Genomic DNA, 26618 nt, shown 5'->3' with positions numbered 1-26618 from the left:
AGTTAGTATGCAAGATACTAGAAATCTACTCAGAGTTTTCGGAGTTGTCGGCCTCCCAGGTCAACATGAGGAAAACATAAATGTTTGTCCTCTTTTGGCGAGAACTTGAGCCATGGATCCAACAGTTGGGATTTAAAATAGTTAAGCCTGAAGAAATTGCTAGATATTTAGGAGTCCCCATTGGGGTTGGGGTCTCTCTCAACCAACGCTTCTCTTGGTTTTTAAGTAGGTTCCAGGAGAAAGTAAAAAAATGGATGGATGTCCCCTACTCCTTTGCAGGTAGGCTAACAATTACCAGGAGTATTTTGGCATCGACTACTGTTTATGTAGGGTCTATTCTCCCATTTAGCTCGACATCTTGGGCAAAAGTGGAGAAATTGCTGAGAGCATTTTTGTGGTCTTATAAGGGCAACAGATCACAAGCCCACATCAGTTGGCATGACTTCATGGAGGATAGGAAAAATGGCAGAGCCGGGCTTGAGAGCCTGGAAAGCAAGTCCTTGTGTCCTTATGCTTAACCCTGCTAAAAAGGCTAGAAAGCAATCAGCCCTAGGCTACAATTATCCGTCTCACTCGATCACAATAGCCAGCCTTAAAGGGACACAATGGGCAAAAATCTATTTCCAAGATGTCTTATCCTGCCCTCATTTGAAGGTCAGAATATCGCATTCTGATATTGCCTAAGCATTGGTGGCCATGTGGCAGAAGGTACTTTCTGGAGCTAAATGGGAATCAAGAGGTTACAGGCAGGGGGACTCCGCCCTTTACATGAACATTTGGTTTTCACTGCATGCCTACGACCCCCCTCAGTCACCTTTACATAGGGACTCTAAACTGGCTAAGAGGTTGCATGATAAAGGGCTGGCTATTTGGAAGGACGTCTGGTGTGAGCCAGATGGTCAATGGCATTAGTTGGACAGGCTAGCAGACATCTTCAAGTTGAATACCAAAGAGAGAGACTAGCTTGCTGTCGTCTTGGGACAAGTCAAAGAAGGTTGGCCTACTTCTATAGTAGGGAAGGATGACTCTATCCTCAAAGATCTTTGTAGCCCATCTAGAAAGCGCATTATCCAATTGTAAGTCTGCGCGGGACCTGAGAGCACCATCTCTAGCTATTCCCATGAACTTACAAGTTAAGTGGAGAACTGAATACCCTATGACCTAGGTACATGGGTGGAAGAGGGGGTGAGAAGAATTTGGGGCGCTACCCCTTCCTTCAGAGTGAACTCCTTCAAATGGCGGCTTGCTTTGAAGAAGCTTCCCTTGCGGGCGTGTCTTGCCAAGAGGATGAACGTTTCTCCATTGTGTGCATTCTGTGGTAGATCCCCGGAGTCGAAAAAGCATTTGTTTTGGGATTGTCTTTTTGTATCTCCGATTTGGAGGAAGGTCAAAAGGTGGCTTAAAGGGGCCAATCTAGCATGCTCATTTAGTATGTCAACTGTCTTCTTTGTAGATCGAGGGGACCGGACGAAAGTTCTTGGAAACTGATCAACTTGGTCTCGGCGCGATTGTAATCAAGTTCATATGGTACAAGAGGAATTCTACTCTGTTTAGACCCCAGGATAAGGTTAACCTTGACTCTATGTTAGCTCATCTCAAGTCTGAGTTATTAGTTGTTCTCAGGTCCTTGAAATCCAAGCATTGGACTTTCAGATTCTTTCATAAGAAACCGAGTTCTATGGCCTAAGTGGCCACGTTGCATCCTAGGGATGCTATAACTCTCTTTACCTTTTGATAATATATATCTCGCATTTCAAAAAAAAAAGATAGTTTAACCAAGCCAGCCTCTAATGTTGCTAAGCATAATTTATCATCAACAATGAAACATCCTTCAAATCAATCCAAAATGCTGATCAAAAACTCCACAATCATATCCTCCCAACTTGGAAATTCTATTTTTTGAAAGCTCTCAAAGAATCATCCAATTCTATATCTGCAAAATCGACCCAAAATGTCAATTAAAACACCAATAATCAAACCATTCCTAAGTGCTCAAAGCACAAATCAATTCTATATCAATAAAAGGTTCTTCCTATTTGATAGCAACACACACACACCCACCCACCCCACAATTGGGCTCAAGTGGGACATTTTAAAAGCGAAAAACTGAAATCGACATAGTAAGAAACAACAGAAAAAGAGATTTTATGTAATACTGCACGGATTTTCTATAGATTTGGATGCTCGGACGGCGTGGAGGCTTAGAAGTTGGTACCACACTCCTAACAGGACCACTGCATTTTCTTAGAAAGAGACATCGGACCTTCACAGAGAAGAGAGAAGGTCCGAGAGAGAGAGAGGCAGAGTGCTCACCGCATCATCTTCACCTGTCTAATCGTGTCCAGGTAATTCGCGAGCTCTGTTTCCTTAATTTGAATCACCGATTCGTCCATCCGCCATAATATGAGCAGGATGATGACAGGCCAATTTTGTAGTTTCCTTGAAAGCAGTAGCATTTGGGCCATTTATGTCAGTAGTGTTGGTTTTCTGTGTATCCAATGAATGAGGATTGATTCTATAGCTTCTTCCCATGAACTGTTCAAAGTTAGAAATAGAGGGAATGGAATCGGGAAGATCCTAGCTGAGGTGAGATACAGCTTGCAATGCCTTGGAAATTGCATTTGCTGCGCTTTTGCATCAGAGGACTCGGAATTTAGACAACCTCACTTCGCACGCTCACTGAGTGAGATTGCAGACTTAATAGAATGAATTAGCATTGTATTTGCATTCTGTAAATAGAAAACTTTCCTTATGTACCCATAGACGCTCCAGGCATTGACCTGGCCCCATAGAGTTTAGAAGACCTTCTTTGTGAACTTTAGTGACCTTAAACAGTAGATTTTATCATCACACTTACTGGTTTTGCCCACGTACTGCCTAGAATAGGAAATTGCATGGTCCTTTTGCAGTCAAGAGGAGTTACATTTAGCTTCTCTTTTATACTCTACCTCTTTCCTTTTTATTAAAAGTACAGCAGGAACATCTTCTCACAAATGTCAACAAGACATCCTAAACTCCTTGCCAAGTAGCCTTTCAATTCAGGCCCTTCACCTTTGCGCAAATTGTTAATGCCTTTATCATGTCTTTGTGTTCAACATTCCTACTTCTTGAGTATAGTGGATCTGTGGGTACTAGCTTTCAGGCTTGGATCATGTTGTAGATGCCAAGGATGAACACGGATAGTGCCATGATGAGTGTGCTAGGTATCCATGAGAAACAGAGAATAAGACTCATAGTATACATCATGAGAACAGATATATATTTGGCTGCAAATAACCTTTAGGAAGGGGTCTGAGTAATTTACTGGCTGACACGAAGAGAGGGTGTCATGAGGACACAAATGTTTAGCTTAATGCTCTTTGTACACTTAAGTTGTGCACATGTGAGGTGCACATGTGAGATTAAGGTAAGTGTGTGTCATGGTGGCACATAATCCTAGCTTTGGTAGTGGGGACATTGGCAAAAGTTGTTGTGGACATGTGCTAGTGGGTGTGTGACTTAGATCTTGCTCTATGACATTAATTTTTCCTTGGAAATAACTTTTGGTGTCATGGGGGACTAATGGTTAGAGATTTAAATAATTAAAGGCCCTAAATTAAGGCTTATGAAAAGTTTCAATACTCTCACATTCAAAGTTTTTAGAAATTTAAAAGTGAGAGTGGGCATGGCCGAAGTTTGGGCTCGGACATGTATTTTCCAATTTCCAATAGTTATTCTTCTCTGGAAATTAAGTCTAGAGGCTGAATTTGCATGGGCAGGTTTGACACTTAGCAGTTGGCTAAGTTTAGATGCCACACAAGGCTGTGTAAAGCTGTTTAGGGCAAATTTGAGCATAGAGATCTCAGTTTTGGGAGGAGAAACAGCTGATGTAGCTTCAGGACAAAAGGGCGACCTCATGGAAGAGAGGAATCAGGGGTTATGAACAGCAATGTGACCTTGTTTTCTATGTTTCCAAGCATGGAACAGCAAGGCGATCTGTCGTGCTGATACAGCTGGGTGACCAGTTTCAATGCATGATTAGGGGCTGGAGCAGCAAGCAACTGCATCAGCAGCATTTAATGATGTAAGCGACAGCTGGGAAGGTACTAATTTCAGTAGACAATCTGCATACAGGGTGAATTAGGGTCTCAGCCAGCTGCTAAATTCTATAAACCAGCTGATAATTACTGTACAGGGCATTTCTAGGGTTAAACTGCAGAATTTTTTATCGGTTCTTTTATTTCTTCCATCTTGGATAGATGCATTGGCAATCTGGCAGTGGAAATTGTTTTTTGAGCCTTAGATTTGAACCCGATTGTGTTATGGTTGCTGTTTTTCCAATCTTAATGTGTAACCAACAAGGAGTTAGGGTTTGCACGGCAGCATTGGCATGGATGCAAGCATGCCTGGTGATTGAGGAAGGTTGCTGATGTAAATGTGGTAAGTGGACAATAAAATAGGTGAGACTCTAGATCTATAGGAGGGCTGATTTGCATGCAATAGCTAAGGGGCAATTTGGGGTTTGATATTGTAGGTCATTGAAGATTTGCATGCAAGTGTTCAAGACCCAATTTGTGCTTGCATGTGCTTGTAACATAGGGGCGATTTGGGGCTCGATGCGGCTGGTCATTGGAGATATGCATGCAAATGTTCTACCCAATTTGAGCTTGGATGCACATTGGATTAAGAGACAAATTAAACTTAGTCGTTGGTGGTCATAGAGGATAGCTTATTATTCCAAATATTGTTGGAGAATTGGCTCGGTCAATTCTTTGTTGTACAATAAGTATTTTGGGATTAATGTAAAAAGAAATGTTGCAAGCGGCCGAAAGTTATGGGAGAAATTGATTGTCGGCCTGTCTCAATTCTTTGAGGACAATCTAGCCCAAAGTGGTAAAGTGTTCAATTTTCAATTTATTTCTTATTTGATGAATTTATTGCTTGCTGCAAATTGCTTTGAATCAATGCATTTTGGGGCTTCACCTTGTGTAAATAGGAATGTTAGTTTTAGGGGTGACACAAGTGAAAATTTAGATTTTGTTACACTTGTCGTATTCCTTCGTAGTTCCTTCGTAGTTCTAGTGTAAATGCTCTCTTATCCACGGACACTTTTTACCTTCTAGTTGGAGAAGAGTTTTTTTCCTTGTGTGAATACTTGTCAGTGGGTGTGGTACTTTAGTACCTTAGGGATTGTACTTCCATAATCATTCTCACATAGTGAATGTGACTTTCTAGCAACTCTCTACTCTCTTGCTGTTCATTTATTCACCCTGTGTGTATTTGTGTGTGTGTGTTATTGAATCCTAACCTAACAATGGAATCAGAGCCATATCTCTTTTTAGTCGCTACTTAGCTTGTGAACCACCCTTGCCAGTGCTACCATTGAGTCTGAGCTCGGTGCCATAGTTGCATACGTACGTCATATGGTACTATCAGTACTGTATGAGTCATATTGTACGATATGGTACATATCTGTATGATAAAATAAGCCATTCTTGGCCACTGTGTTTGGTGTGTCTCCTTGCGTTCCTGTGCATTCCGCTTGCGTGTTTTTGGGCTTGTGTCATTTTGTGTGGTACTTTAGGGGGGTGGGAAGCCTTGGATACTTTAGTCTAGCCCCTTTTCCAGCTATGCACTCCTCCCCCAACCCCCCTTGGATTCCATCTAGTTGACAGTTGTATTTGACTGTTGGCCCCCGTCTTTGACTATTTGACCCGTCTCTCATCCACAAAAGTTGCTTCTCTCCTCTATGCTTCCACACCAATTCAGCAAGCATTTGCCATTCTCATCTCCCTCTCTTGGATCTTGAATTGATTTGTGATTCGTGAAGCTCTAGCTTCTCACTCTCTCCTCTTTCCCGCACCCTATCAATGCTCAAGGCTCAAAGCCTCTCCCATCGCCTCTCTCTCACTCTTGCTCTTTCAACTTTACCCCAACCCTCGCCCTCTCTTTTAACTTTCAAGAGTCAAGACACAAGCATCTCTCTCTCTCTCTCTCTCTCTCTCTCTCTCTCTCTGTGGGGCTCTCCATTCGACATCGGCACCATGATTCATGAGAAGCAAGCCTTCAATTTGCACTCCATCCATGTGGAGAGGGACACAAAGAAGTCCAACTCCCACCATTGGATGTGCAAGTATTGCGGGAAGCACTATACAATGGTGCAACTCGGCCTCTCCAACATCTCTCCAAGACGGGGGGCAAGTTGCTCCATGCAAGGAAATCCCTCAAAACATTGTGGATGAGATTCTTGCCAAGATGAGAGGGGGATTCACAAAAGGAGAAGGAAGTGGTGTATCGGCACACCAACTCCTATGCCTATTAATGAGGAAGCATCGAATGTGGGGTATCTTCAACCGATGTGAAAGAGGTGTCTACCATTGGTGGTGGGGGACTCCACATCTGCATCTAGCTCCAACAAAAGACAAAGAGTGCAGGCTTATGCAGCACCGGAGACACAATCCTCTCTCTCTCAAGCACGTGGTCATATATGTGGATCAATTACCTTTCTTAGAGAAAGGCAACAACTTGTGGACATTGGAATGTACACATGGTGATTGAGTGCAATCTTGCATTCAATGTCCTAAAGTAAGAGCAATGGAAAAAGATGGTAAAAGCCATTACCAATGTGGATCCATGTGAAGGATGGACCGATGTCATATACAACGACACGAGGATGAAAAAGATTGATGAAGAGGAGAGGATTGATAGAGCCCTTGATCTTATTTGGGTTGCATGGATAAAATATGGTTGCTCCATTCTCTCACTGATAGATGGAATGATCATAAGAAACGGGGTATCATCAACATACTCGTCTCATGCCACTCCGCACTTACTTTTTGCTGGCCGTAGACACCGGCAAGAGGGGGAGGAAAATGATGGGCGGATTCATCTACTGCCACATTCGGCAAGCTATCATTGAGGTATACATTACCTTTTAAATTTGTTTTACTCTTTCATTATAGTTTATGCATAACTATCTATCTCCCTATTCTCTCTAATATGTATCTCAATTCTCTCTTTGTATTATTACTTGTAATTTGTGGTTGTAGGTGGGTCCCTCGAATGTGGTGCAAGTTGTTACTGACAATGCATAGAATTGTCGGTGCATGGGCCATTTGCTTGAGATCGAGTTTCCCATGATTGTGTGGACTCCATGTGCAGTCCATTGTTTGGACTTACTCATGGAGGACATTGGGAGGCTCAAGTGGGTAAAGAGGGTGGTCTGCAAAGCTACATCAGTTGTCACCTTATTCATGGTAAAGGTAAAGGTGCTTGCAATATATCGTGAGCATAGCACACTCGAGTTGAAGAAGCCTTCTTCATCTTGGTTTGCTTACATGTGGTTGTTGCTCGAGCGCCTTTATGAGGTGTGGTTTGCAATGCCCCAGACAGTGATGTCCAGTCTATGGAATGAGTGGAATGAGCATGAGGCAGAGGAGGCCAAAGCCATGTAGCTCTTGCGTCTTAATGAGCAATTTTGGCAGAAAGTTTGTGCCATTGTCATTGTTGTGACTCCCTTTTATAGTTTTATGGGGCAACTAAATCGTAAGATCACTTGCTTCCATAAGAACTTGGTAGTGGTCCTAGCGTCGTTCTTCTGAGTTGCTTGTGCTTCAGTCCACTTCGTGAGATAATCCATGGCAACTATGATAAATTTGGCTTGTGAATACTATGCCGTAGGACTAATCGGCCCAATGAAGTCAATTTCTCATTTTTCAAAGGGTTGTCTTGCAAATATAGGGGTAAGATCCATTTGATCTTTGCAAATTGAGACTTTGGTCTGTTGGCATTCGTTGCAGTGCTTTACAAATCATGCTGCATCCTGAAAGAGAGTTGGCCACCACAATTGAGACTGTAGCCCCTTGCGGGCTATTGTATCTCCATTGAAGTGTCCTCTTGCAATTTCGCAGTGTGCCTTTGCCAATAAATCATGCATTTCATGCTTACACACATATCTACGTAGCAACCCGTCCTATCAAGTGATAGGGTTGGATTTTAAGAATGAGTCATCTAAGTTGAGCCTTCTTGATGGGTCAATTAGGGAGTCTGTGCTCGAGTACTTGGACTACGTCGTCTGCCCAATATGGCATCAAATTAGCCCTAAATAAATCTCTTGCGCACTAGACAGGTGAAATAGATGCACATCTAGCAATTTGTCCGGGATGCCTTGTCCAGTGACTTCTCCTATGGGTATGCGAGACATATGTCCAGCCATGTAGTGCTACTTCCCTTTGCATACCACCATAGAAAAGTCAAATTCTAAAAGCAGAAGTAGCCATTTAGCAATGCATCCCATAGTGCAAGGTTTATTAACAAGATAAAGCAATGTCTGATGGTCAACAAAGAAGGTAAAAGGTGTGGCCAAAAGATAATGCTGAAATTTCTTTATAGCAAATACCATGGCTAAGCCTTCTCTTTCTGTTGTTGAGTAATTCATTTCTGTATTCATGAGTTGTTTGCTAGCAAAGCTTACTCGATAATCTAGGTTTTGTTCACCAGGTTGGCACAACATAGCTCCCATAGCAAATTTTGAAGCATCGATGTGGACATGGAAGGTGATTGTCTAGTCTGGGGCTCTTAGAATTGGTGCAGTGGTTAGAGCCTTTTTCAATTCCTCATATGCGCGTTGGTAGTCCACTCGAATATAATTAATAACTTATATAGAGATCTAGCAATCAATGCATAGTTTAATACAAAGTGCCGATAGTATCCTGTGTGGCCTAGGAAGCATTCCATGGAAATGCCGTTCTCTGACACCGTATGCCCTGGGATGCATCCATGCTTTACCCAGAACTAGCACTTCAAGGGGTTCAGCGAGAGACAATATAATTGATATCGTTCAAAGACTGCGCGGAGCTTATCTTTGTGTTCCTTACATGTAGAGTGAACACACAAATCATATACAAAACCTCTAATTCCTTCCTAATAAGCATGTCTTTGAAGATGACACACATGAGCTTCTAGAAGGTAGTTGGGGCATTAGTCAACCCAAAGGGCATGACTATGTAGGCAAAGACACCCCACTCAGTGGTGAATGCAGTTTTATGCCTATCGTGTCAGGATGCACTTGCACCTGATTGTATTCCAAGAAGCCATCCAAGAAACTGTAGGCCTCTTTACTAGCCACTCTTTCAAGCATGTGCCTAGTGTATGGAAATGGATAATTGTCTCTCTTAGTGACAACATTTACCTTCTTGTAGTTGACACACACTCTGATCTTTCCATTCTTTTTCAGCATGATCACTATGGGTGAGACCCAATCTGTATGCTCAATCTCGTAAATGAATCCTTCTCTCAACAGCTTATCAATCTCTTTTTTCATTGCGTGAGCGTGCTTGGGATTTATTGGATAATATAGTTGATCGGTGTTACATCGGGTATCATGGGTATGTTGTGAGTCACGACACTCGGATCGACCCCTTTTAGCTCATCGAGGGACCAAGCCAACACGTCTATATACTCTTGTAAGAGAGCAATGAGACTTGCTTTCTCTTCCTCAGCCAAATCCTCGACTATAAAGACAGGTTGGGGTGTCTTCCCTTCCTTGGCTAAATTGACCTTCTTGACCTTGGTGGGTCCTTCTATTGGTTCGCTAGCTTACCCCTGGCATTTGGCTCCCAACAAGATCACTATCCTATCGCCTTTTATGAGCTTTGTGAACTATTTTGGTAGGTTTTGCGGCTTCCTTTGCTCATCAGCCCCACCACCGCAGTGGTTCCCTGGGCTACTTTCTCCTTCAGCCTTCGGTGCCTTAGGTGAACGGGTAGGTCCCCTTTGGTGCGTCTAGTCTTAGAAGCTTGAGGCATTTTGAGAATCACTATATGATCTTACTTCTGATTCAGAATTGAACTCTCCGTCTTTGCTAGAAGAGGGAGTCTCTCCTAGGGGTCATAGCTCAGAGGGTGAATCCGTCTTGAACAATGGTGCGGCACTTTGTTGGACTAAGCTTGCTTGTTTGTAATCCATCGCTCCTATGCATTCTAGCCATGTGTGGTTGCAATCCATGCTCATGACTCCTTTCTCAATCCTAAAAACATTTTTCTTGCTTGGTTTGGAGTCTACTCGTATGTGTTCTATTAATCATCCCTCAGTGTCATATTCTATGGTATCCATCTCTCATTCGTTCTGGTCACTAAGGGAACAACAATCCTCATATTCATTGTTAGAGCTATCTTCATCTGACTCCTCACCATCTCCTAAGTCTTGATATGGCTCCTCCGTTTCGTCAATGAGACTAAGGCCCAATTGTACCTCAAGTTTAAGTCGTGTACTTTGGTCTATTACCACTTAGGTTCATCCAAGAGATCTTGGGGAGGTTTAAGGTTAGTGGCTGGGTTGCCTGCTAGTTTCTTTGTCAGATGCCTTAGGATCTCAAGGAATTCTTGCTTCTTGTTGGGAATATGGAATTTGATAGGGGTTGGTTATTTGTTTGAGCTTTCAGCCATCATGTAGATTGGCAGTGAAGGTTCAGCTCTGGGCTTATCGATTGCCTTAGCAGCTTGCTCGTACTCCTCTTGGTCCGAGAATGGCAAATCGATAGTGACTAGCACATGCATCCAATCTTGCTCATCTTCTAGAAGGACAAGAGATATACTTAGTCAACGGTTCATAAGATTTTCGAATCTGGGCGTCACCCTTCAGCATGGCAGCTGAGATGGCATCTAGGTCAACTTGCGTTGTCTTCCAAGTGTCCATCTATACCCTCACTGACTCTATTCTATTGCCTAAGAGGATTAGACCATTACCCTAGTCCTCTATGACCCATGCATTGCGCATCCAGGGCCATGGCCTAGCAGGATATCATAGTCCACCCCCTTCATGACTATAAAGGCAATGGAGAATTGGACTCCTACGATCTTCAACGGCCAGTTCTTTAGTACACCAAATGGCCTTACCTTCATTCCATTAGCCAGCATGATATTAAACCTAGCATTCTCAACAAGCGGGTTACCCCAAGCCTAGAGTGAGCCTGGAATATTGCGTGGCTAAGCACACTAACTCTTGCCCCCGTGTCTAAAATTCCCTTTCTTGTGGTATCTCTAAGAGCTAAGACCAGTAAGACATCGTGCATTTTTGTGCCTTCCCAAAAATCATTGATGTGCAAGGATTTGGGCATTGAGTGCAGTGTTAGACTCGGTATTTGTGTCTTTGCATCATGTTCGTACAAGTCAGCCATAGCTTGCTCCCTTGAACCTTCAACCCACTGTTCCAGCTCTTGCCACTACATTAGGTGCTGCCTAAGCAGGTCTCCTAGGCTTAGTATCATAGGGATGGTCACTAGTGTGGTGAGGAGGTTGCTAGGTACTTGCTTTTCTCCAAGATTATTGGAGCATCGCTCAAGGATGGGCTATGTAGGGTCCAGGTGGTCTGGGTATTCCTGTGGGGTTTATCTCCATCATAGAAATGACTGGTTTAGTGTCATTGGGTGCTAGAGACCCAATGGGTCTCCCCCTTCTGAAGAAGTTTGGTGGCCTATTCGCTAGGTAGCTGATTTTAAGGTTGCAAATATGGAAGTCTCCTTGGCAGACTTGACAATGAATGGCATCGTGGTCAAACCTACCGCAATTTGTGCAAGGTCGGGACTTAGGGTCCTCACACTCGGTTGGCGGGTGGTTTCCACCACAATACACACATAGGGACACCTCATCAAGTTCATATTATTAGATATAGAATCAAATGATCAAAGGATGAGAGAAAAAAGAGGCGGCAAAGATGCCAAAAGAAAAAGTCTAAAAAGAGCAAAGGAGCTTCTAAAGATAAGAAGAAGGTGAAATAAATGAAAGAAAATATAACATTAGAAAAAAGATTAGAAAAGAAAATTAAGAAATACTTGCTGGATATGGGAGTTATTAACACTCCTAGAGATGTGAAGTCATGTAGCATATGTTAGAAGGTAGGCCATGAGGGTAAGGAGTGTTGGTACAATCCAATGGTGTGGAATTCAAGACTACAACCAATACTACTAGCAGCACTGGCAAATCAAATTACACCTAAGATGGCACAATAGTGTGGATTTAAAGGTTTTTGAAGGAAGGGTCATATATCTAAGCAATGGGGCAATGACTAGCCAAGGTAGCTCTTCTGTGTGTATTGTTGCACAGGGTGAGATGCAGCTTATTCTAGATGGATGTAGTGGTACCCACACTTTCGAGGTGTTGCATGTGCCAAGCTTGGGGTATCATTTGCTTTCGGTCCATAAGATTTGTGCTTTTGGTCTCTTGGTGGGGTTTGTCAGTGATACTGTTGGAGTCCTTGATCGTGGATCGAGGAAGGTTCTCTTTGAGCAGGGTATGAGGAGAATGACGTCTACAAATTGAAGTCTTCTATAGCTCTTACTTCTCTTCTTCTTACTTCTCAGACACAGTCTGAGCTATGGCATGCTCGGTTTGGCCACCTGAACTATGAGTACCTTCGGAAGGCGTTGCGAGGATCGTTTGTTCGAGGATTGCCAGACATAGTGGTGAGCAATCAGCCATGTGTCTCCTGCATTCGTGGGAAATTGCATCGGGATGCGATTTTCAATAAAGCTTCGAGGCGGTCTACTTCACCTATGGAGCTTGTCTCTACGGATCTTTGTGGCCCGATGAGGACCGAGTCCTTGAAGGGGAGCTTATACTTCATGCCGATCGTAGATAACTACAGCAGGATGACATGGGTCTATTTCTTGACATTGAAGTCAGAGGCTTTCTCTCACTTCAGGGATTGGTTTCTTTTTTAGGAGAACCGATCTGGCCGGCGACTGAAGACCTTGCGTTCAGACAAGGGAGGTGAATTTATGTCTAATGAGTTTGCTCGTTTTTGTGCAGATAGGGGCATTCACCAGGAGTTTGCTAACACTAACACTCCTCAAGAGAGAATGGCATTTTAGAGCGGAAGAACCGAAGTGTGGTCGAGATGGCGCGCATCGTGATGGAGCACCGATAAACACCTCAGTTTCTGTGGGTTGAGGTAGTGGCTACGGCAGTTCACATCCTCAATCGATCTCCCACTTCGGCCGTTGACAGGATGACACCTTTTGAGGCTTACTTTGGGACTAAGCCTGATGTCTCTTATTTCAAGATCTTTGGGTGTGACGCCTGTGTGCACATTCCAAAGACATAGCGTGACAAGTTCGAGGCGGCTTCCCGACAACAGGTTCTTGTTGGCTACAACTCCCAGTCCCAAGGCTAATGTCTGTCTGATCACGTCAAGCGGGATGTCTACACGAGCCGAGATGTGCGGTTCGTGGAAGTTTCGGCCACTGAGGGGGGTGAGGAGCACCCCGTCCTTGGAGATCCAGGGGAGAGTTGGGTTCTGAGACAGTTCCTTTGGAGCCAGAGCCTCTTAATGGAGATTCTTCTTTTGATTCAGAGTCTTCCCTTCCACCGGCTGCCCCTGAGGAGCTTCCGCCGGTGGATGTACCCGAGTCTTCAGCAGATGGAGAGCGGCGGGGAGAGGTTCTCGTCATCCTCCTTGTTGGGCCTGTGACACACTCCGAGATTTAGGGATGGAGGGGGTTCTTGAGGAGTGGGAACCGCAGGATGGACCGTGGAGGTCACGGAGGAATCAGACACATTTTACGGAGCTTGTTTGCTCTAACTATTGTTTGATGACCCGTGTTAAGCAGGATCATGAGCCCACTTCAGTGAAGGAGGCTTTACAGTCTGACCATTGGCGGAAGGCTATGGAAGTCGAGTTGGAGGCTATTGAAAGGAATAGCACGTGGTCTCTCGTGCCTCGTCCCTCTCACAAGAAGGTGATTGGCGTCAAGTGGATCTTCAAGACCAAGTACCTTAGCGATGGTTCTTTGGACAAGCACAAGGCTCGCGGCTCGCCTTGTTGCTTAGCGCCCAGGCATTGATTTCCATGATACTTTTGCCCCACTGCTCGTATGGCGACTATTCGAGCTGTTCTTGCCTTGGCGGGCCATAGGAGATGGCTTGTCTATTAGTTGGATATGAAGTCGGGCTTTCTCAATTGTGATTTGCAGGAGAAGATCTATGTTGAGCAACCTCTTGGCTTTGGGTCCTCGGATGGGAAAGTCTACAGGTTGAAAAAGGCCTTGTATGGCCTTAAGTAGGCTCCGCGTGCATGGAATGAGAAGATTAACTTGTTTCTTCAGTCAAAGTTGGGATATGGGCGCTCCAAGGCCGATCCGCAGCTTTATGTGCATACTTCCGAGGTTGGTCGTGTGTTGTTTGTGTTGTATGTTGATGATTTGATTCTGACAGGGGATCATGCACAAAAGGTCTGAGAGACCAAGACAGCTTTACATCAGGCGTTCGAGATGACGGATTTGGGGCTTCTTCATTTCTTTTTGGGTCACGAGATTTATCAGTCTCAGAGGGGAATTTTCGTCTCTCAACAGAGATACATTCAGGAGGTCTTGGTGACTTTTGAGACGGAGACTTGTAGGACCATTACTACTCCTATGGATCCGAATTGGACGGCCACTTCACACTCAGATTCTCCCTTGACAGATGCTTCCCACTACCGTCAGTTGATTGGATCCTTGATTTGGCTTCTCAACACTCATGTTGATCTTTGTTTTGCTGTGGGTCTTTTGGCAAGGTTCATGAGCGAACTCCAACAGGTGCATTGGCAGGCTGCCTTGAGGATTCTTCGGTATTTGCGGGGGACCTTTGACTTAGGGATTTCTTATCCAACAGGCATAGATGCTTCAGATCTTGTTCTTGCAGGTTGGAGTGACTTGGATTGGGTTGGCGATGTGGACCACTGGCGGTCTACTGCAGGCTATTGTTTTATCTTGGGTACAGGTGTTATCTCTTGGAGTAGCAACAAGCAGCCCACGGTAGCCCTTTCTTCTGCTAAGGGAGAGTATCGGGCTATGTCTTCCACCACATGTGAGGTTGTGTGGCTTCGGAGATTGTTGGAGGAGCTAGGCTGCTCCCAGATTCGTTCTACTCCTCTGCGATGTGACAATGAGAGTTACATTGCCTTGGTATGGAATCTGGTATTCCATGCCTGAAGCACATTGAGATCCATTATCACTTCATTTAGGAGAAGCTTTTGGATGGGACCATTGATGTGGAGTATTGCAAGACGGAGGATAATCTTGTAGATTTGTTTACGAAGGCGCTTCCCCAGGCTTTACTTTGTCAGCATTTCAGATCCCTTAGGTTGATGCCTTGTCCAGGTTCTGAGAGGGGGTGTTAGAGGTAGACTCATCCCTTGGACAAGCAGTTGGACACGTCAGCAGAGTATGGCAATGCCACGTCAGCACAATACGATAGAGGACATGTCAGCAGGCGCCACATCAGTAGGCACCACGTCAACAGTGGAGTGGGGTAGTTTACTGTCTGTAGTAGACAGACCTGGTGCTGGTATTTCCTATTTTTTGGCTATTTATAGCCAGTTTGTGGCACTCTCCAGCATTTAGATTCTTTTTGATCTTGAGATCTATTGGCTGAGACTGATTGTGCTCGGATTGACGGAGATCGAGGTCTTCAAGACAGAGACACACGCAGATATTTCTTTTGCCCCGTGTATATTTTTGCACTCTTATACAACATACTACACTGCAGATTTTCTGCATTACACCGTCTCTTTTTCTCTCTATGTTCACTCTCTCTTAGTCTTTGTCCTACGCTTCCGCATCTTTGCACTCTGACAGAGAGCAGGTTTGCGTGTTATGCTCAAGGAGCTGCCCTTGTCACTAGAGCTGCCAAAGCTCCGAGTCACATCGTCCTCTTGATCCGTGAGAGCTCCACCTGTTGCTAAGCCGTGAGAGGTCGTTGGACCTCTGGCTCCTCTTGGTGAGCCACCGTTCACCCTTCGCCTGCCGTTGGGAGCTGCCATTGTTGTCAGAGCCACCAAAGAAAAGTCAGAGACCATGAGAACATCGGTTCTTGCTCTCTCCCCCTTGCCGTGAGAGAGAGAGAGAAAGAGAGAGAGAGAGGGGGGGGGATTAGCATGAGACATCATACATGATGAAAAGAATGAAAAGGAAAAAACGCATACAAAGGCGGCAATAATGTGCAAATTAAGAGAGATTGAAGGGCTCCATTGCTGCTCATAATGGCTCCGAATCCGAAGAGAGAGAGTGATATGGGTGGAGAGATTGACAGGGAAGGTCATGAGGAAATCTGGCCTGCCTACATAGATCAACTTGCACTCCATTTTTGGAGAAAAAGAAAATATGAACGAGACAAGTACATGTGCTAGTGCTACCATTAAATGTCCAAAGAAGTTCCTTTGCTACAAATCGTAGGGAAGCTGAAGACTAAAGAAGAAGAAGATGAAGGGGCCACCGGATGCTCTCATACAACAAGGAACCATGATAGAACACTCTCCACCCTTCCTTGGTCACAAAGTCGCCCCCACTCCATTTCTTCTTTCATTCCTCATCTCCAGGGCGGCCTCGTCTTCCTCATCGACAGCCCTCCCACTTCGTCCTTCATAAAAAACGGCTCTCTTCTCCATTCCACCCTCATCTTCCTCAAAAGACGTTGCTTGCCCTATTTTCCCCATCCCTTCATCTTCTCTTCCAAAACAACCTAAACGTGAATAAAGGGATAATTTATCCAAGAAAGACATTAAAAAAAACAAATAAAAAGCATTTAGATAAAATTTTTATATACCCACCCTTCTAGATTGGATGGCACCTAATCAATCCATCTTTCCGCTCTACCCTATGCCTCTACTTAAGCACTACCATAACCCTCCTATTCCTCGTAGTACAATGGTATTTCATTCCCTTCACCTTCTAAATTCTTAAATCTCTCTCCTCCCTCCACGATCCCTTACTAGGGGGGAGTCCTTGTGACCATTTTCCTATGTAGCTCCAATCGTCTTTTCCCTTGAGAGGACATACAAACAACCACATTAAAAAACAAAACAATTTAAATATGAAACTTAGAATCATTAAAATTTTATCCTTTAAAAAAACACCCTTAAACAAAAACAAACCAAACAAAATAACTAATATAATATCAAAATTAAACTGATACCTTAAAGCCTTTCTAAGCTTGATATTTATAATTAACATTCAAAATGAACACCCCTTTATAAATATGACTTTCTATTGAAGTTTAATCCTCAAAACTAACAATGCTAACCAAACCTCGAGTGTGTTTGGAGCTACATGATGGGATTGTCTTTCTTTCCCCATGGGACCAAGGAGTTGTGCTTATGATCCCTTATTGAAGATTGAACCCTATCCTTCAACAAGTATGCTAGTTTTTCAGTGTGGGAGTGTGACATAGGCAGGGGTTCCCTTACTCTAGTGGTTATGGATTTTGAGTCCTTATACCCTACCATGGCTAGGCCTTGTCCTTATCATTGATGTTATATTACTAACAATTTTGGAAGTGTTTTGTGTTAGAGAGTGATTCTTCTTCAACAAGGTTCGCGAGGATGCTTCACGTTTTAGCATGGGAGAAAATGATGACACCAAAAGAAGCATAAAAATAAGGCACAAAATGTCCATACATATATCACAATTTCATCTTTTGTAAAGGGAATAACATTTACATTGTTCCAAAAGCACTAAAATACACCCTTACTATACATGGGGGGAGAGGGGGGCACATCCACATCCATGATTAATAAATGGTATACAAAAAAGTGTACGTGCATGCATTTGTAAAGGTTAGAAAGAATTGAAATGTAAATGCTAAAGCCTTACGAATACAAATGTATCAAAAAAATCAAAGAAATAATAAAAATATGAAGGGTTGTGTGCCTTTTGGGGAAAAGGTGGGGTGGAGTGCACAACTGATTATGTGTCTCTTTCTCTCCTTTCTTCCAAGATACACACATTCTCCTTTTGGATGTTGCCAATCTCTCTCTCCTCTCTCCTCTGTCTTTTGTGCAAAAATTCATCTTTTCCCTTTTGCTCGTTGTCGATTGCCTCTCCTATACCTGCTGGACATTGACGACTGGTGCGTGAAGCTCCTGCTCACCTGTCACTAGCTTTTTGGAAATGTTCCGACCTGTGCGCTTTGATACCAGTTTGTAGTGACCGGGAGGTGCGGAGATTGAGATAGTCAGTGTTCGTTAGCAGCAACGAGATAGAGAGTGAGAGAGAGCAGAGTAGAGAGTGTGCACGATTTGTGGGTACAATGATGAGTGTACCACTTTAGGTTTTTAGATAGATATATGTTCACATCCGAGCACATTAAAAGGCACGAGGGTCTTTGTTTCCAATAGTGTCTTGGCCAAAATACATCCCTTACATGCATGAGGAGGTGGAGTCTTCATTGGAGGCAATGCATCTACCATATGACACCTCTGAAGGGTCATCAAACTCCTAAAGCTCATGTGTCCATAGCGGGCATGCCATAGCTCGGCATTTTGCATAGCAGGCGAAAGAATAGTGATTGTTAAAGCATCATGAGACTGTCTGTCATATGTATCCAACAAAAATAGACCCTTATGCATGGTGCTGGACAGCCTAAGTGCATAATCCATCTCTCTGTCTCTAACAATGCATTTGTCATCCTCAAAGATGACCTGAAAGCATGCTTATTAAAAGCAGAGATAGACAACAAGTTCTTTGTAATGCCAGGTACAAACAAGACATCTAGAAGCATGAAATCACAACCATCTGTAGTAGTAATAGTGATTGTCCCAATGCCATATACATCATAACTGCTGCTGTTCGCACATGTAACACGCTTCCCAGCAGGAGTTGAATGCAAAGAGGTAAACAAACACTTCCCGGAAGTGATGTGCTTTGACGTCCCATTGTCAAAATACCATGTTTGCTGCCTTTCAGCAGCATTAAATTGTGAATCAACTATTGCAGAATCATAACTGCATGTGAGTAATGCATAGTCCTCCTCTACAAAGTTGGTTGAAGTATCATCATTAATAGATTTGTTGGCTGATGTTTCTTGGATAGCCACTTCTTTTCCTTCTTTTGGCCAATCTCTTTTTGCATTCATCGATATAGTGATCGGGCTTCTTGCAATAATGGCATTTCCCATTCTTTTTAGTCTTTTATGTGACTTGGACAATCTTATTTGATGGCTGTCTATTATCACCCTTTTGCTGATTTTTAACATTTTGCTTGACTTTTCCTTTGCCTTTGAACTTGGAAAGCATAGCCACATCACGTGAACGCAATGCCACATTCTTTTGAGTCTGTTCCTCTTGCAGCAAGAGGCCTTCCAACTCCACACTACATCAAAGAGGTGTGGAAACCAAGATATGACTCTGGAAGAGAGTTCAGTGTGATGTTTACCAATTCAACATCCTGAATGACCTCATCAACATTGAGTAGTTGTTCACGCAAGTCATGTATGTGAGTAAGGTGCTCTGCCATGGTATCACCTTCATCCATGGTCACATTGGCCAACTCTCTGTGGAGATAGAATATCCTGGCCTCATTGCGTGTTGCAAACATCCACTCAAGTACATCCCATGCTGATTTTGAGGTCTTACAAGATCGAATGTGCGGAATAATTGCCCTTTTCACTGACAAGGCAATCAAAGAAAGTGCTTGTGCATCTTTTGAGTCCCATTTCCTCTGATCCTTGGTAGGAGGGAGAGGAGGGGCAGCAGTAGTAGCAGTACCAATACCAGCAGCAGCAGCACCAGCAACCTGTCCTCGAGCGTTACGCTGAGGTGTTTGAGGTGTAAGATCTCCTGGTAGCTGCAAATCACCTGTAACATAGTCCCACAAGTCCTTTGCAACAAGAAGGTTACGGACCATAAAACTCCACAATGGGTAGTTTGAGCCATCAAGTTTGTCCTCTTGAGTGAGGACACCAAGGATGTTGCTCTGATCATTATTCCCCTGACGTGCTATGCTGTCAATGATCGACAAAAATCTGTAGCCAAATACTTCAATACTGAGGTATAGAGTATACTCCTCAGAGTACCAAAATCCCCCACGGGATTAAGAAACAAGTACCAAACTGACACTCAAATGCCAAAGTGTGCACAATGCTACCCAAATCAGCACACTCAGCCAGTAAATTACAGCACTATTCTGTTGTACGACACTCGCCTCGAAATGTGTGTCCACGAAAGTACAAAATACAGCAACTTAATGCTGATTCTTACCAAAATTTACCGAATTTTCCCAAAATTCTCTGCCTAGTTTGATTGTAACAGCAATTAAATGTTGTTGTACTGCTTGTTACTTGCATTGGAGTGCATGCCCCAAATTTCTTTCTAAAATTTCAAAGAAATTGAAGAAAATTGTATCTTACAATTGGAATTTTTGTAGAAATTTTGCCTTGGGATGCGTGTCAATAGTGAACAGCAGCTGAAATCTGTCTTGCGATGCGTGCCGGATCCAAAAAACTGAAAAGCCCCAAATTTTCTTGAGCCAATGTGGAAGAAATGCGCAATGTCTATGAGTTTGGTAACAATTTTCGCAAAGGGCCTCCAATCAAGCAAAAGGCCCAAATTTTTGGTGGGAATGTCCAAGAAATTGAGAAATTTCTTGGAATTGGTTGTTGATTCGAACTATGGGAGTAAAAATTAGCAAAAGCCCCAAATTTTTGGGCAGCACGAGCTGAGATTCGAGAAGAGATGACTGAAATAGATTGGAAATTCTAGAAATTTTGAGAAAACCCTAAATTTGAAAATTAGGGTTTTTGCACTTTTTAGGGTTTGCAGAAATTGGCAGGCAGGACTGAGAAAATGGTGGGTAGAGCTGAGAAAATGGCAGGCAGAAACAGCAGCAGCTCTTCCAAAACAGCAGCTCCTTGGGCTGTGTGCAGGACTGTGTGTGGGACTGCGTGCAGGGCTGCGCGCAGGCTGAAAACAGCAGATCAAAAGAAATATGAGAAGGGGTACCAACATTTTGGGGCCAATCTGGTGTCAGCTTGACTCAAATGGGCAATCTAGCTCAAAGTGGTAAAATGCTGAATTTTCAATCTATCATTTATTTTATGAATTTATTGCTTGCTGTGTATTTTAGGGTTTGGTAAAAAGGAAGGCTGGTGTCAGTGAAGTTGATTGTTTGTTGTGCAACAAAGTGGCAATGGTGTTAATGGGTATCCTCAGCAGAGAAAGGCAGCACCTGACAATGACTTGTGCAGATCTGAGTCGACACAAAGATGTGTTTGAACTTTTGAACCTCCCAAGTCGAGATCTGTGATTGTGGCCTTTGATGGTTGAGCATAGAACCTAAAGTTCCATAGTCCAAGAATTGCAATATGGAGCCTTGTTCCAGGATGTGTCTTTTGTACAGACACCCACAAGAGATTGAGGAATTGCAAAGTGTAGATGGAAGGGGCCTGGGGAGGTTCCAAACTAGTTCTTTTCTTTCAGAGGGTACCTTTCTTGGGTTTTATTCGATAGCTTGTCAGTAAGAGACTATGGTGCCACTTGAGATGTATACAGGTATAGATCTTTGAAGGGTGTGTAGTCTTGGAAACGATTTTACTGACAATGAGGAAGAGTGTCAGCAGAATGACCCAATGTGGCAGGATTGTGTTTGCTGTGCGCATGGAAAACCAGTTCAGCCAATTTTATGGCCTGACCAGTTGTATGGTCCAGACTGCCCATGTTTTACGGTCTTATTGAATCTTTTTTGATAATCCTTGGCCTAGAAAAAGGCAGCCAGCCTTTTGCAGCTTGCACATACATTTAGATTCTTATGCTCTTCTTGTCTTGTAAAGATTACCCAGATGCTGATCATGTTTATTCTCTGCTTAAGAGTGATTGGGGGGCAGTGGGGCAAAATATTTGGAATTTAGATGATCAAATGATTTTTCTTTGTAGATGGTTTCTGGTTTTAGAAAGTTAAAAACAAAAGATTTCTCTTGATGGATAGTGGCTGGTTTTCGAAATTAAGATGGTTAATTGACGACTTTAGTTCATGGCTGCACATATTATGACTTGATAGATGGTGCACTCTGTCCTGTTTAAAATTGGTGTGTGTCAAGGCTCATAAGGTGCTGTCTTTTTGCATGATGCTCAAATCCTGCTCTTCTCTCTGTATGGTCACACGACAGTCCAACTCAGTTGTGTTTGCCTCTTGTCTCCTTCATATTAAGAGGATCAAATTTTGTGAAGCTCAGCACTTTTCAAGTCCTTTTTATGACAGCTCATAAGATGAGATAATTTGGTTTTTTTTGTGAAGCAGTTTGATTGCTCTGCTGAGGAGGTTGAAAATGGGTCAGATTTTTGGGAAGGAAGGCAAGGGCCATGGTCTATCTAGAATCGAAAAGAAGATGGTGACTGCAATGAAAGAACGAGGAGCTTCTGGGAAAAGCTCTTTAAAAACTTTCAATAGCATAATAATGAAATTTCATAAAATTGACAAGACATTTGAAGCTGTAAGGGAATCGTTTAAAGCATTTGGTAAGTTTTACAGTTTGAGGAGCATCATTCACAATTATGAAGACTTTCACAAATGTGCAATATTCAAACATTCTGCAAGCAACAGTAACATGCCAGCTGAATATATAGCTTGTTTAAAGAGTATGGGTATTCTTTTCAAGGTTCTAAGAGTTGATCTTTCATTTAAAGGAAATGCAATTCTAGGAGTCTATGGCAGTTTTCCAGGCATTTGATCCTGCAAATTTGTCCAGCTGTCAAGTCTGTAAGCTTGACGTAGTCTAGTGACATTTGGCAGCTTAGGAGGCTGATCCATCAAAACTTCTTGTGGACTTCTGATGTTTCTAGAATACCGGAGCCAACAGTCACTGATCTTTTGGAAGTAACAAAGTTGACCACCTAAAGGTGCAAAGCAAAGCCCTTTTGGAAATTCATAGTGAGAGCCATGGCCTGGGGACTGTATGGATGAGACATGGAAGCAGTTGTTTCCGATAGGTGCTAATAAGTGCCCCTGGAAGCTAGGAGGCTATAGGTATCCTCTCTTACACTGCTCATTATAGAGGCGCCATCAATCCCCCTCAATCCCTTTAATCTGCAGTTTTATTGATATTTGGAGGTTGCTTTGAGCCTGTCACAGCAAAGATCTCCCAAGAGCCATTCTCTCACAGGAACTGCCAAGGAAACTCCAATCCCAATAAACTGGGCCATCCACTTCAGGTGGCTGCTAGCCTCCTTAGGCACATGGAAACTTGCCAATTAGCACACTTTGCATCTCTACCATCCTCATAAATACACCTCTGTAGTTCCCTTTAATTCATCAAGGCCCGTAAAAATTCAAATGCAGATCTCCAAGCTGACACCTGCACCCCTACGGTCAACAGAGGGGAGTGTCTACCCAAGAAAAGAAGGCAGGAAGGCAAGACCCTATCCATCTTAGCTGCAGATAACTGGGATATAGTAATATAACTAAACACAAGCCATGGCATAATACATTGCAACTTTCAATTGAGGAGATAGATGGTCTATCATATCCAATGGTCCAAGAAGCTTCAATAGAGATCTTTTGTGGCTTGGAGCGAACGGGCAGCAGAACTAGCTTGGATAATTGGGTGCTAGGAATTAGAGATGGGAATTTGAGAGCAATATGTTTATTTCTTTTGAAGGTTATTTGGACGGTCTTTATACGATGATAAGCTAGATGAGGATCATTATATGTGTATTGCCCCTGCTGCTAGTTAACTTCTATGTAGACTCCTTCACATTGAAGATGTCACAGTGATGGACCTGGATACACTTTGTGGAGAGCATATAGATTCTCTGCTATGTTGGGTCCTGGTAGTTTCTCACTATTCACATTTATGACTGAAAGAAAGAACCATAACAAAGATTTCTTTAAGGTCAGACTGATGGTTTTCAGATTCTTGAGAAAATCACCAGTTTTGGTTAATTTTGGGGTCTCCAGAATTTTGAAGGAGGCATTTTATTCTTTGGTATGATAGTTGTGATTGGCATGAAAGTATCTGCTTGATAAGATTATGGCCTTTTTGTTTTTGCAGACAAGGATGGAAATGGGACACTTGATTTAGAAGAGCTGAAAGAGTGTTTCAAGGAACTCAAAGTTACATTCACAGATGAGGAAATAAAAGACTTATATGAGGAGAGTGACATGAATGCAAGCAGCGGCATAGATTTCAAGGAGTTCATTGTTCTTCTGGCGCTGGTCTACCTTCTGGAGCCACCCCCTGAGAATGGCAGTGTATCCTTTTTTCTTAGTGGTTTTAATAGTTGACACCTGTTAATGAAGCTATTTATAGTTTACTTGACGTCAAATCTCTCAGAAATCTCGGCTAGGTTTGCCCCAGCTAGAAATGACATTCGATAGGATAGTAGATGCTTTTGTCTTCTTTGACAAAGATGGTGATGGCTATGTAAGTAAGAAGGAAATAGTGGACGCAATAGGTCAAGCATCACCAGGCTCAAGGAATGCAGACAGAATCGGCCTGAAAAGATTTGGTGTGTTGAAACTTAGAAAAATTTCCTAAATTTTGAAGTCATTTTATCAAGTTGCATGCATGTTGATATGCATCAATGCATTGCACTTCTTCACTTCAAACATGCACAAAAACACATTTTCTGTTTAGTACTTTGGGGAGAAACCCACATCAACTATGTCAATAAAGAAAATCACCAAGCCAGCTTACTTGAGAAACAGCTACAGGAGATTGATCTGTTGGAATGGTGGTTTTATATACGTGTGAGCTTGCATGCCTGTGTGAATGCACACGTGGATGCATAGTGTTGTGAGTTGCATGTAGGGCATCACTCTTTACAGTTCTGATATGTATAACACAGTAATTTTACAAAAGGAAGTGGTTGACCATGGGCATGCGAGCTTTGTGTGTGTGTCTTTAGTAGAGCAAAGGCATCTATATCAAACATAACGGTTTACCTGAAGATGGCATTGCTGCAACAGTTAAAAACATGGCGTATGCAGGTGTTTTTGTCATGCTGTGAACTCATCTGCTTGGCTTCATTTGTGCAGAAGAAATGGATTGGGATAAAAATGGTCTTATAACTTTCAAAGAGTTTCTTTTTGCATTCACAAACTGGGTTGGAGTCAAGGATGATGATGAGGATGAAAGCGACTGAGAATATATCTAAATAAGTAAGATAGAGAAGCAATTCAAACTTTATTTCTGTAGTGGGTTCATGTAAGCATTGACAACTGTGAAAGATTGTCTTGTGTGCAGAGGCTTCTGAGCCTAAGCTTCCCTGGTGCTGTAGATGGTCACAGGATGGTCAAAGAGGCACCTGCCTGACAGAGGAGGAAGCAGGTCATACACTATGTATGCTCCATTTTGCTCATTTCCTGCCTTCAGAGTAGCAGGCCATACCCATATGAATGCCGCAATTTACTTCCTGCCATGGAAATTGTGGAGTACCTTTGAAACAGGCAGCTGGGGATATCCGTTCAGCCAGATGGAATGATTTCATGTACAACAGCTTTTAACATTTGTTTTGTCAGGCTGATCTGAAAATGCAAGCCTAGGCCAAAGTTTCAGCCTTCCTCAAAAGGTTATATTTTCTGCTCAGTTCTATTGGCACACTCTTGATTTTGAACTTTCAACTGGATACCAAAACTCATGATGATGATGACCACAGCTATTTTGCCTTATTTAGTTGCTTATAATGAGATTAAAAGCCAGTTGATGAGTGACTAGCTGTCAATGTACACATCTTTAAAATCCCATCTTCAGTTTCTTTAGTTTTTGAGGAATAAGACCTAACAAATTTCTGTGGTGGACCTTTCTGTGTGCAATATATTTTAGTTTCCCTCCGATGAAAAGGAAAGCAAGTTTTGTGATTGTGGATTTCTTAAGTTCATGTCCATATTGCTTCAATTTGGGAACAATGGTGCCACCAATCCCTCGATGCTTTATTGTCACCTGAATGAAGCTTCATGCTGTTGGAAAACCACATCCAACTGTGTTCTTTGCGAGTATGAGGGAGACTTTTAAGGACTGAATTGGTCAATTTCAGGTGAGAAAAGAGTTCTCTCATCTGATATAATGTCGTAGACGTACCAAAAATGAAGAATAAGGTACTGTTGTGCATATAGGCAATGCAACAAGATCTCCATCTGGCTCTGATGACCATCATATTAATGGAAGAACATGTCAATGATGGGTGGGTGGATGGCTTGTGCTTGTCAGGGGATGTATTATATCGTGCTCTTTAGATGTGTTTTGACTTCTTCCGAGTCTTGGCTGAAGGAGAAGAGGCGAGGAGAATCTGCAGTGATTCCTTTCCTGCAGATATCTGGCTAAGCGTCTATAATTGGGCACATTGTGAATAAGTGAATATTGTGCTATTATAGAGGTTGAATCGAGGACTTGTGTAGTCCATGTAGTTGCAGTGTCCTTGTGAATTTGATTATGTTAGATCCAGATGATGAATCTAGATCCTATTGAAAAAGTGGCAGAAAATCTGCATGGTATCTCTCTTTGCGAACCAATGTTCTTGTGTGTCATCCCTTTGCTAGGCTACCTGTTTGGGCCATTCTTAGAAGTTTGTCATCAGATCAGGCATGGTAGGTACAAGATGGTCCTCCATTAAAATGTGACCTTTTCAAGTTGTGCGCCTAGAGTAAGAATTTATGGCTTTCAAACAAGAATACTAGTCGTGATCGAAGCCACAAAATTTTTGATGAAGGTCATAGTACTTGACCACAGAGAGAAACCATGCAATTGACATTGTAGGATGGTTGTACAATACAATTGACCTTGTAGGTTATATTATTGTAAAAGCTCAAATGCTTTTCTGAAACCTAATAGCTCAATATAGGGATGCCCGTATTTGTTAATGTATTTATTTCCACATTTAGAACAAGGTCATTATAT

General features: G+C 42.8%; 1 protein-coding gene across 3 annotated transcripts; it reads left to right on the top strand.

Moving 5' to 3' along the window:
- Positions 1–2158: 2158 nt before the first annotated feature.
- On the top strand, positions 2159–25435 carry LOC148029650 (putative calcium-binding protein CML21). Of its 3 annotated transcripts, none has more exons than XM_087685892.1 (6): positions 2162–2345; positions 22025–22242; positions 23775–23974; positions 24057–24231; positions 24761–24883; positions 24969–25435. In XM_087685892.1, the coding sequence occupies exons 2-5, from the start codon at positions 22053–22055 to the stop codon at positions 24865–24867; spliced, it is 672 nt and encodes a 223-aa protein (XP_087542018.1). In that variant the 5' UTR covers positions 2162–2345; positions 22025–22052; the 3' UTR covers positions 24868–24883; positions 24969–25435. The 3 variants fall into 3 exon arrangements, with proteins under 3 accessions (XP_087542020.1, XP_087542018.1, XP_087542019.1); XM_087685893.1 differs by lacking the exon at positions 2162–2345 and adding an exon at positions 2434–2586; XM_087685894.1 differs by lacking the exon at positions 24969–25435 and having other exon boundaries at positions 2159–2345; positions 24713–24833.
- Positions 25436–26618: the final 1183 nt, after the last annotated feature.

The sequence above is a fragment of the Lygodium microphyllum genome, chromosome 10 (assembly GCF_053477565.2).
Source record: "Lygodium microphyllum isolate KBCC chromosome 10, Lygodium_microphyllum_v1.1.10, whole genome shotgun sequence".
In the NCBI taxonomy this organism is placed as follows: domain Eukaryota; kingdom Viridiplantae; phylum Streptophyta; class Polypodiopsida; order Schizaeales; family Lygodiaceae; genus Lygodium; species Lygodium microphyllum.
The sequence above is the reverse complement of the archived record's forward strand: the minus strand, read 5'-3'. Positions and strand labels throughout refer to the sequence as shown.

Coding starts and splice junctions, on each gene's coding strand:
- LOC148029650 (XM_087685892.1), top strand. CDS start 22,053: ATGGGTCAGATTTTTGGGAAGGAAGGCAAGGGCCATGGTCTATCTAGA. Junction 22,243..23,774: donor GGAATCGTTTAAAGCATTTG/GTAAGTTTTACA, acceptor TTGTTTTTGCAG/ACAAGGATGGAAATGGGACA. Junction 24,232..24,760: donor AATCGGCCTGAAAAGATTTG/GTGTGTTGAAAC, acceptor TCATTTGTGCAG/AAGAAATGGATTGGGATAAA.